The 12486-nt window shown below is 36.1% G+C and overlaps 1 protein-coding gene across 3 annotated transcripts in view; it reads right to left on the bottom strand.

Moving 5' to 3' along the window:
• The window catches only part of Znf280d (zinc finger protein 280D), an 81943-nt gene that overhangs the window by 57788 nt on the left and 11669 nt on the right, over positions 1–12486 (bottom strand). For all 3 annotated transcript variants that reach the window (XM_038321742.2, XM_038321744.1, XM_038321743.2), the window contains exons 2-6: positions 10868–10909; positions 9941–10002; positions 6598–6747; positions 4131–4196; positions 3889–4031 (exon numbers count right to left, since the gene is read on the bottom strand). In XM_038321742.2, coding sequence (XP_038177670.1) covers positions 3889–4031; positions 4131–4196; positions 6598–6747; positions 9941–9968 — 387 coding nt within the window. In that variant the 5' untranslated portion in view covers positions 9969–10002; positions 10868–10909. The remainder of the gene's footprint in view (positions 1–3888; positions 4032–4130; positions 4197–6597; positions 6748–9940; positions 10003–10867; positions 10910–12486) is intronic.

The raw sequence follows: 12486 nt of genomic DNA, 5'->3' as shown, positions 1-12486 counted from the left end.
GTGTACTGGATATAATTATAATTATTGTTCTAAACATATGTATAAAAGCAATTTAATGGAATATCTACATCATTTAAATAAAAATCTTTGATGGTTCAACAAGTTAAAAAAGCACAAAAGTAGTTACTAGCTGGGCAAAATTGTCAACTATCAAAATTGAAAACAATAAAGCTCATTTATTCCTGTCTGCCCAGCTAAAAATTGATCACCTAACCTGATTGGCAAACTCTAATCCTGTGTTTTTAAAGTAAAAGAAATGCAAGCTTACTTTATATCTGTAAGACCAATACATGCTTAGAGGTTCTAAAACAGCAATATTATCAAGAAGTAAATAGCAGAACTCAGTAAAAACACTGCATAAATAATAAACAAAAAAGAAAATATAGCAAATAAGAATGTGGGGTTTTTTGTTTGTTTGTTTTGTTTTTTAAGACAGGGTTACACAGTGTAGTTCTGGTTGTCCTGGAACTCATTCTCGAGACCAGACTGGATTCGAATTCACAAAGATCCACCTGCCTCTGCCTCTGCCTCTGCCTCTCTCTATAAATTCAAGGCCAGCCAGGTTTATAAAGTGAGTTCTAAGAAATCTATGACTACACAGAGAAACCCTGTCTCAAAAAACTAAATAAGTAAATTTATAAATGAAATAATTCATATTCATTAGTCATGACTCATATTGATTTTATTGATATTATCAGCAATATATCCCAATCTTGCCTGAAAAAAGTGCTGAGACACAAAGCTATTCTACGAAAAATTAAACAAACAAACCATGACATTAAATGTAAACTATAATTCAATAAATTAAAATTAAATCAATAAAAATAATTAAAACCAGTAATAGTTTCCAATATTCATGGTGAAAGCCCCTAAAATAAGACCATTCATTCCAGAACACAAGTCTGTGATTTTAGTTTTGACCAAAGATAGCTGAGATTTAAATGTATGATTTCTAGGCTCCCATACAAACAGACAAACTGGCTTTTTTCAAGTAAGATTCCAGGACTACAAACCATCGATTGAAGTGGTTTATGTCCACAGAAATAAAATATTCTTAACTGAAAAGATTCTAGTTTCTAATTTTTATAAAAGTTAAGACACCATCCCTTTGCTTTCTTCTTGAGACTGTGAGATTTATTTATCTAACTATATTAGTCAACTTTTTTCTCCAGTTTTCTACTCTAAGTGCCGAACAACTAACGACAAGTATAAGAAAACAAGTTAACTGTAACATTTCCTGTATTTAAGAACATGAATAATAATAGCCTTTGGAACCTTACAGGATCCAAGATAGAAAGTCAGTAGTCTCTTAACTGTTTTTTGTCTAAAGAAATATTTTAAGGATATTTACTATTCGCTAAGGCAATACTCACCTAACTTTCCAAAATCAAAATGATCTTACATATTCATTTTTGCTATTTGATTAGATTTAAGGTCCACACCTTTAGATGGAACCTATGCCTGACACTTATTCAGGGAGTCAAGAACCAGTTACCTTGTTTTGCTTTGTTTTTTTGGTCTTTTTGCTATTTTGTCTTTTTTTTTTCCCCTCGGAGCTGAGGACAGAACTCAGGGCCTTAGCAAGGACTCTACACCACTGAGTTAAATCCCCAATGATCTCACACATTTAAAAATAACTAACCCCCAAAACACTTTTTACAGTTACAAACTAGAAATTAAAACAGAAATATTAAATATTAGTTTATTTTTTAATTACATTAAATCCATTATGGAGCAGCATGAGGAATTTATAAAAAATTATTTGCAGATACATAAAAAGCAGTATTGGTTTTTATTTTTGTTATTTTTATTTTCATTTTGAGAGCCAGGGCCGCCAGTATCCCAGGTTAGCCTCGTAAAGTGATGATCCTGACAGTGACGATTTTTGTACTAAGCTGAGGACTGAATAACTGAATTCTAAAGTGGACTCCGTGATACCATCTCCTGCATGGATTCCCTTCCTTTTAATGTGGCTCGGACAGCTGACTTGATTCTTAACAAAATACCATGGTAAAGATGACAAGGTATATAACATCATTTCATGAACAGAATTATTTCTTTTTTTTTTTCTTGGTTTTTCGAGACAGGGTTTCTCTGTGGCTTTGGAGCCTGTCCTGGAACTAGCTCTGTGGCTGGTCTCGAACTCACAGAGATCCGCCTGCCTCTGCCTCCCGAGTGCTGGGATTAAAAGCGTGCGCCACCACCGCCCGGCCAGAATTATTTCTTAAGACTAATAAATCATGTCGGGCAGTAGTCCCAGCACCTGGGAGGCAGAGGCAGGCAGATCTCTGAGTTGAGGCCAGCCTGAACTAGACTGAGTTCCAGAACAGCCAGGGTTACACAGAGAAAAGCTGACTAAAAACCAAACAAAAAACACCATCACCTCCACCAACAAAGAACTCTCCTTTTCTTTAAGGAGGCAAGCAGTCATTTGGGGAAGACCCATATGGCAAGGAATTAGCCAAAACCCAGGATACTGAGACTCAGTCTGATAACCTTTTAGGAAACCAATGCTACCAATAAGCATCTGAAACTTGGGAGATACTTCCCAGTAATGCTCCTGATGAAACTGCTTTGAGAAGCACATCCTGAATGGTAGTCCTATTAAAAACTAAAGCAGAGGATCCAGTTAAGCTACGATCTGCCTCCTACCAACAGAAACTATAAGACTATAAGATAATATATGTTGTTGTGTTTAAGTCATATAGCTTATGGCAATAATGATGAAGAAATAATGTACTACAGCTTGTCAGCCATAATTTCAAGTAAAATGCAGAGGGTATTTCAGCTTACTAATCATGCTAATGCTTTTCCTAAAGACAATCATCAAGATAGTTCAGACATAGAAATGTTGTATGTATACTACCTACTTTGCCACACAGAACATTTAAAAGATACATATTTAAGGGTATAGTTAACAAAATAACATTAATGGAAGTTTATGTTTAATGTATTGAAAAATTTCATTGTGACACCGCCTGTAAGTGAAGTACTTCATTGAGAGTACATGGTAGGTGATTAATCTGCAAACACTGTGCAGACAAGTCCTGGCTATGACTCACACTAAGCCATCAGTGGCTTGGTCAATGTTATTTATTTCATCAACACTAATGTCAAACAGTGAAAAAGAACAAAGGTGTTGAATCCCAAACACTTGAAAGTGTCTCGAGAAACTCTCCAGGATTGTACGCCATCCTTAGAACTTCTAAATTGAGGCAGTATTTCCATTTTGCAAGCAATACACTCATATACAACATACACACATGCATATATGTATGTGTATATATGTATATGTATGTGTATAGCATATATATAATGAATTAGTCTATCCTGAGATCTGAGATCCACCCAGTTACGGGTCCTCAGTGAATCACTCAATCACTGTAAACCTCAGTATTTATTCAACTATAAAAATGGGGTAACAATGCCTACTTTCTAGGTATATTTAAGAATTAAATGAGATTAATTTATGCACAGCACTTAGTACAAATATTTATATCCATTATTAGCTTAATAAATTTTAATTATCACTGCTTATTACTTTTTACTAAAAATTTTTAACTAAAGTATGAAGGTATATTTCTCAGAATAAAATGCTATCAAGGCTTCTCAATTTCGAAATTAAAAATACCTGGCCGAGTTTGCAAACATATTTTTCTATCACATGACATTCATTATAATCCTTTTATTTACACTTTGACAGTCTTGGTTTTCAAAGCTATACCTAATCAGTTTAAACATATTCCCCATCTTACTAAGGTCATAAAGATGGTGACGTTAAGATACCCATTATGCTAACTAATAGGTGCTACTTGTTGATAATTGGTAATTTTACTTGAGTATTGTTAATATTTCCTGAGCTGGCTAAGGAGCTTCAAAAACACTTACAGGTTTAGAAAATGGTTGAACAATAACAGAGCTATCTGAAGATCTAGATTCAGGATGAAAATTTACTGGCAAGGCAGCCACAGGATTTGATGCTGGATTTGAGAAGCGTTGTTGACTTGTAGGCTTGAATGAAGTAGTAAAACCTGTATTTTAAAATTACACAACACATTGAATACATTTCTATATAATGAACTTTTCAAAATATTTTAGCTTAAAATTAAAGTAATACAATAATATTGTACCTCGGTTAAGTGCACCATTCTTTATTCCTCGTGAATGTGAGCTGGGGTTAACTCTGTTCAAAATATCTAAAAAAAATATAGAGATATTTTAAATTTGTTTGAATGAAATTTATACTGATACTAAAAATTATGAACTGAAAGTAGATATTAGGAATATTACCACTAATTTAAAAAGTTTCAGTATTAACTGTTTTATAGAATAAGCACAATCTTTCTTATTATAGCTAAATGTTCAAAGGCCAGAATTATATTAATAAACCCAAATGCATATAAGCCAAACATTCTGCAAAGCAAATGCAAAAATAGTTTTGTCCCTATAAAACCTTCCAAAAGTCAGACAAGGTGGTGCATGCCTTTACTCCCAAACTCAGAAGACAAAAGCAGGCAAATCTTTGTGAATTTGAGGTCAGCCTGATCTAGAACCCTAGGAAAGCCAGGGATGTTACACAGAAAAAAAAAAAAAACCTGTCTCAAAAAAGATAATAACCAAAAAACAAAACAAAACAAAAACCTTCTAAAAACACATTTAAATGAGGGTGCATGTGCTTTCCTTGGGAAGGTGACAAAACTGTACATACAGATTCTTATGACTTATAGTTAAACCCTGATCTAGCCTTCATAGTCCATTCACAATCCTAAAAGCCCTGACATTGTATAAAGGAGAATCTCCATGGACTATTTATCTTTATCTCTGAGTTTCAAAAGGGAAAACTAATAGAAGCTATAGTTTACTAGTATTCTTTAATAATATAGTATAATACTGGAATCTAAAGTTACCTGAATATCTTCTAAGTTAAGAGGATTCAGAGCCACTATCACATCAGAAGATTGGTATGACTTTGAGGGGATAATTTAAAGTTCTTACTCTTATATACATATGAATGTGTAAAGTTTTGTTTTTCTTTTGCGAGACGTTTCTCTGTGTATCCCTGGCTGTCCTGAACCTCTCTCTCTCTGCAGACCAGGCTGGCCTCGAACTCACAGAGATTTGCCTGCCCCAGCCTTCGGAGTGCTGGGAATAAAGGTGTGTACTACCTCTGCCTGGCTCATTTCAATTTTTCACAGTTCAGGGAAAAACAAAGACTCTAACGTCAATCTCTTTCTAACAGAATTATTTTAAAACTAGTATACATTGTTGTTCATCTATATTCGGTATAAATTCAACTAGAATCCTGTCATATTTTCATTGAAAGAATTTGAATAATAATGTTGCATATAATAACATTCAAGGGTAAGATAATCAATACCTAGGAAACAATAAATGAGAAAACAGACCATTTTGTTATTAGCCACATGTACACTAAACTCATCTTATAATCCAAATAGCATACCACTTAGCATTGCATGGGAAATTACCTATCTATCACAGGAAATGATACTGACATTTCAGTTGGTTAAATTATTCTCTCCATAAAAAACTGTATAAAGGTGCCATTCCAATACTACAGACAAGAAAAGCAAGAAGGAGGCTTTCAGAAAATTCCATAGTACTCTCTGTTAACCAAGGTAAATAAGAAATACTAATATGCTGGACACATTAACATTCATTGATAAATTTTTCTGGCTTAAAACAAACATACAATTAAAATGAGAAAGAATCTTTTTGTCTTTGAAATTGTACACTTTTTGATTTTTTTCCATCAAGACCAGGTCTCACCATCTAGCCCTGGCTGGCCTGGAACCCAGAGATTACACCTGCCTGTCTCCCCAGTGTCTCCCTAGTATTGTGAATAATGGTGTGTGCTATGATGCCTGGTTCCAGTTTAGACATCTTTGAATAGACAGCTTAACAACTATCAGTTTTCTTATCTTAACACTCTGACAATGTAAGTTCAAGCACTCTAACTCAAAGTTAACAATCCCAAGGCTGTTCTACTAAAAAGCCTGAGATGTGAGTGTACTAACTGTGACATGGTAAAAATACAATGGCTAGAGACAACACCCGCCATATCACATATGTAACTAGCTGCTGAAAGACAGCTGTGGTCAGAAGCTATAAGCCACTGTCACACATTCTACATTTTGTAGCCAGGTGGAGATTGGAGATGACACTACAGTAGGGCCTGGATATGAGAATCTCATCTCAGACTAACATAAAATATATTTAGTACATCTCAAAAGTTAAAACTAAGCATTCTAAATTTTTCCTTTAAGCTATTCTGGGTTTAAGAAAGAAGAAAAAAAAGAATCAGATAAACTGAGTTTTCAGTACCACTAAAATTAATTTAATTCCTGCTCTCAGAAGATCTCCAATGACACCAGCAAATCACTTGCATTTCCCAGTTTGCTCTGCTGATATTTGGTGTCTACCCCTTCTTAAAGCTCCAGTCAATCAACCCTAATCAGTCTCCCCAGGTAGTATCTCATTCCTAACTTCTTATGGTAGAATAGGGACATTTTCATAACAACCCTAAGAAATAACCTTATCCTACTGCTGTTTTACTTTAAGTAAATAGTAAATGCTTACTTGAAATTGCTGGTTTTGAACTTGCTATCTCTGCAACAAAGATGGGCTCATCATCATCCTCATCCTCTTCAACTTCTTTCACTTTCTTCTGCCATGGCTCTAGTTCCTCTTCTTCACATTCCATAAAGAGTTCTGCCATTTTTAAATTATCTAATTTTTAAAAGAAGCAACATTCTTTTAATTAAAAAATTATTTGCTATATATATTTTGAATCTACTTTAATAATCCTAGTAACAATTTCTGAATTGATGTTTATGGTGAGTACATGAGAACAGTAAGAAACTAGGATCTTACTTTCTAAGCTATAATAAACCAAAAGACTTCAGACAAGCAAAGGTAATTTACGGTACCTAGAAAATCCAGTCAAAATGAGTTTCAGTCATACATCTAGGATGATTATATCCACAGAAAGGATTATATCCTATCCACTGTCCAAAATAAAAAAAAAAAAAGACGTAATTAATAGGGAGGGGAACTATAGCAAGAGCCATAGGTGGGAAACAAATTAGAATGAACCAGATTTAGAAATGCAAGGCAAAAGAGCAAAAAAGAGAGAAGTAGTACTAGAGAAAAATATAGGAAAGCACTGGGGATTATCTCAAGTAGAACAAACTACACATTTCTCCCTAAAGAAACTGAATTAAAGCAATGCATATAGTAAAAACTACTTAGAAATTCTGACCAAGTAACACTTCTCTCTTAAGCATGAATGGATAAGCACCAGGAATGTTAGGAAGGAAAGTGTCCTATCTAAAGTTCAAAAGACAGGAAAAAAAAAATAAAAGGATTCTAGGGAAAAGATGACACAAAGCAAGAAAAGTAGAAAAGAAACTGGTATATTCAGAGGCATCAAGCAAAAAAATTAATGTTTGAATAAGAATGAAACAGGGTTCAGTGGGTGGGTAAAGGTACTCGCTGCCAAGTCTGATGATCTGAGTTAGATCCCTAGTCCTTAAGTGGTAGAAGAAAACCAACTCCCATAAACTGTCTTCTGATTTCCCATATATTTTTGTACATATGCACACTTATGGACATGCATGCACACATGCACACACACACACACACACACAGCCTAATAAACAAAAGGTGAGACATAGGGAGCAAAGGACATGGCATTCAATATAAAATAAAGTCCCAGAAAAGCATAAGTAAGTAGGTCTAGAGAACAACCAGATGTTCTTTCTAGTTGATGGCTGAAGGATAGCAACACTTCAAAAGGATAAAGATAAATTTAAGATCACCTCACAGGCCAAGAAATAGTGGAGCACACCTTTAAAGGTGATCTCAGAGTTCAAGGCCAGCCTGGTCTAGAAAGCAAGTTTCACAACAGGCAGGTCTACACATAGAAACCCTGTCTCTCGAAAAACAAAACAAAACAACATACAAAAAATAAAATGGGCTGAAGAAGTTGTTCAGCAGTTAGGAGCATGTACTGCTCTTGCATATGACCCAACAGATCTGGCACCCTCCCCTGGAATTTGTGAGCACCTCATTCATACATGAACATAACCACCTTCCCATACACACACTACACATAATTAAAATAATAAAATAAGCCGGGCGGTGGTGGCGCACTCCTTTAATCCCAGCACTCGGGAGGCAGAGGCAGGCGGATCTCTGTGAGTTCGAGGCCAGCCTGGTCTACAAGAGCTAGTTCCAGGACAGGCTCTAAAAAAAAAAGCTGCAGAGAAACCCTGTCTCGAAAAACCAAAAAAAAAAAAAAAAAAAAAAAAAAGAAGAAAATAATAAAATAAGAACATATATAAAAAGAAAGCTAAAACAGGGCTAGAAATATGGCTCAACAGTTAAGAGCACTTGCTGCTCTATCAGAGGATCCCAAGCTCTATTCTGGATATCCATACTGGGTGGCTCACGGTCCCCTTTAACTCCAGCTCCAGAAAGAAAATGTCAATGCCCTCTTTTGGTCTCTGCAAGCACCACATACACAAGACAAAAACTCAGACACACACATACACATAAATTAAAAATTGTGAAGAACACATTTTTTAAAAGAAAGCAAAAATATCCATCTTTAATTATATAACATTCTTAGTAAAATTGATGCAATATTATACATACATACACACACACAAACAAAACTTAAAAAAATTTTGACAGAGCCAATTAAAACCTTATGGTCTGATTCTTTAAACTACATGCATATATTGGTTCACACTGTAATGCAGAAAGAAGAAATACAAGAACAGAGGGAGGTAAGGTGGGGAAAGAAAACATGTAAGGTCCTCAACTAATATAAAAGGTATGTATATGAACATAATTGTAGCTTGTCCAGACATGAAGATAGTAAGACTACCAAAGAAATAATCTGAGGTTCTAGTTTTAATAATATCTTTAATTTATAATTTCTAAGTATTTTTTGTATTATACCAAAGAGCGCCATTTCTGCTTTTAAGCCAAAATTAAGACAACATTCTACCATGTTCTTAATATGCTCATAATTAATCACAGATGTAACATGGGCTAGAGCATTTCTTTCAGCATTCACAAAAAACATCAAGCCTAGCAATACTTTGGTCCTGACTTTCTACCCTCAAAAATTATCCAAAAATAAATTTCTACCAAATTAAACTAGCTAGTCTGTAACAGTTTGTTGTGGCAACCCTTGTAAACTAATATAGTTTATAGCACATGCACGCATATATATGTTTATGTGTGTGCGTGTGTATTTAATGAGGCTAAGCCATTGTTAATATATCAAAGACTATTTAAAAAGCTATAATTCTTTTATATAATTTTTATAAATGCTTGTACAAGCATAGAAAAATATGTAATAATGTATACCACAGTGATAAATAGTAGCCATCTCTATTAGTAGAGATTAAATACTTCATTTCTACTTGACTTGTTAGTTATCTGTTACCTCAGCAATACCAAAGTTTAAGGCATGCCCCACCTCTCACCCTTCACCACAGTGTCTAAGAGTGCCCACCTCACCCTTCACCATAGTGTCTAAGAGTGCCCACCTCACCCTTCACCACAGTGTCTAAGAGTGCCCACCTCACCCTTCACCACAGTGTCTAAGAGTGCCCACCTCACCCTTCACCACAGTGTCTAAGAGTGCCCACCTCACCCTTCACCACAGTGTCTAAGAGTGCCCACCTCACCCTTCACCACAGTGTCTAAGAGTGCCCACCTCACCCTTCACCACAGTGTCTAAGAGTGCCCACCTCACCCTTCACCACAGTGTCTAAGAGTGCCCACCTCACCCTTCACCACAGTGTCTAAGAGTGCCCACCTCACCCTTCACCAAACAGTGTCTAAGAGTGCCCACCTCACCCTTCACCCGTTGCCTATGACCATCAGTCATTGAAGAAGCACTCACCTTTCTGTTGAGAGGAACTGTCACCCATCAAGTTGCAGATCTGACGTTCTATAAGTTGTCACCTAAGTATTGACATACGACATCAGTCAATTTTGAGTCATTTTAACTGCAAATATTGATATGTAAAGCTTGCGATCAAGAAATTCTCAGCCGGGGGCTGGAGAGATGGCTCAGGTTAAGAGCACTGTCTGTTCTTCCAAAGGTACAACATTCAATTCCCAGCAACCACATGGTGGCTCACAACCATCCGTAATGAGATCTGGTGCCCTCTTCTGGCATGTAGGCAGAACACTGTATACATAATAAATAAATAAATCTTGAAAGAAAGAAAGAAAGAAAGAAAGAAAGAAAGAAAGAAAGAAAGAAAGAAAGAAAGAAAGAAAAGAAATTCTCAGCCTGGCAATAATGGTGCACACCTTTAATTCCAGCAATAGGGAGGGCAGATCTCTGAGTTCCAGAACAGCCTGGTCTACAGAGTGAATCCAAAGCCACCCCCACATTGCCAAAAGAAGTAGAAGAAGAGGAGGAAGAGGAGGAATAGACAAATTCTTGATGAAGAAGTTGGGGAAATGGAACAATAGCTAAGAACATTTGTTGTGCAAACAGGAAGAATTCAGTCTGAATCCCCAACACCTACATAAGCCAAGAACAGAAACATGTGCCTGGTGCCTGTACCCTCAGTGCTGGGGGACAAAGGCAGGTATATCCCAGTAGCTTGCTTCCCAGACAGTCTAGCCCAAACAGTAAGCTTCAGGGCCAGTATGGTACTGTATAAAGGGAGTAAGGCAGAGAGTAATAGAACAGGGACCCCATGTCACTCTTTGACCTTTGGCCAAACACACAGAGCATGCACCTGCACTCACACTCCATAAACAAATACATAAGAAAGAAGAAACTGTTAGCTCTAATTGAAATATTTAAACTTACCATGTGACCACAAAAGGCAGCAAGTTATCTCAATTTGCCTTTCTAGAAAATAAAGATATCTACCATTAGGGCATATTACATAAAAGTATATACCATTTACCCTTTATATAAAAATCTGTTAGACTTGGACGTTTGTTATACACATAATTTATTTAAAATAACTGGTTCATTCCTGAATAATTCCAAATTTCAGAAATAAAATATATCGAGTACTTCCAGTTTCAATAAATCGGATAAATTAGTAAATTAAAGCTATTTGTGACAAGCATGTGAAACATATCTATAATTGTGACTGAGGCAACATTTGATGCCTGGACCACACAGTGAGACACTGTCTCAAACAAACTCACAACAAAATATAGGCATAAAAAGGAATAATTTCCTCATAATCAGTAATCAGTTTTAGTAAATGTTACTTCCCAAATGCTGACGCTAATCTGTTCCTATTCAAAAATATATTTCAATAACAAGACATAATTTTAAATATATTTTAGTGTTGTGAAATATTTGCGCACTGTGTGAAGATGTGTTGCTCTGATTGGTTTAATAAAGAGATGAACAGCAATAGCCTGGAAGCCAGAGATAGGAATGCTGGGAGGAAGAGAAGAGACACCAGCAAGACATGGAGGAAATCGGACATACAGAATGGAAGAGAGGTTAAAAAAGTCACGGATCGCCAGGCGGTGGTGGCGCACGCCTTTAATCCCAGCACTCGGGAGGCAGAGGCAGACGGATCTCTGAGTTCGAGGCCAGCCTGGTCTACAAGAGCTAGTTCCAGGACAGGCTCCAAAGCCACAGAGAAACCCTGTCTCGAAAAACCAAAAAAAAAAAAAAAAAAAAAAAAAAAAAAAAGTCACAATCATAATGTAGATTGATAGAATCAGGTTAATTTAAGTTACAAGAGCTAGTTGGAAAGAAGCTAAGCTAAAGGTCAAACTTTCATAATTAAGTCTCCGTGTCATTATTTGGAGGCCAGCAGTCTAAAGAAAGTCCAACAAGAAAGATCTGCTACATCTGGTACCCTACTTTGGGCACCAAATGATGTTTTTGTTGGCTTAGAAAGGCTGTGCATGAACTTACTGGTACTTTAGCATCTGTGGGCCCATGGCCACTCAGGCTGTGCCCTGGAAGGCCTTCCAGTCTCACAGCCCTACTAAGTCTCTATCATTTTATTTACCAATAAAGACTTCAGAGTTAGATGTTGGGGTGGAAACCTGCTAAATCAGAGAAGCTGAAAAGCAACCAGCTAAGCACGCTCTTGAGCCAGAAAAATAGCAAGAGACACGTCTCTTCACTCATTCCCAACAACTAAAGGAGCATTGGATGGTAGTAGTACAAGCCTTTAATTCCAGCACTCGACAGAGGACAGTGTATCTCTGTGAGTTCGAGGCCAGCATGGTTTACAGAGTGAGTTCCAGGACAACCTGGGCTGTTTCACAGAGAAACTCTGTCTCAAAAAAATAATAACAACGACAAATCACAATTATACTATCTGCTGTGGAATATTACTTTAAGTAGGCAAAAATATATTACATTCATTTATGCTGTATTTGAAAAAAATAACAACGAATCACAATTATACATTCTGTTGTGGAGTATTACTTTAACTAGGCAAAAAA

Source organism: Arvicola amphibius, chromosome 3, assembly GCF_903992535.2.
Source record: "Arvicola amphibius chromosome 3, mArvAmp1.2, whole genome shotgun sequence".
Classification (NCBI taxonomy): domain Eukaryota; kingdom Metazoa; phylum Chordata; class Mammalia; order Rodentia; family Cricetidae; genus Arvicola; species Arvicola amphibius.
The sequence above is the reverse complement of the archived record's forward strand: the minus strand, read 5'-3'. Positions and strand labels throughout refer to the sequence as shown.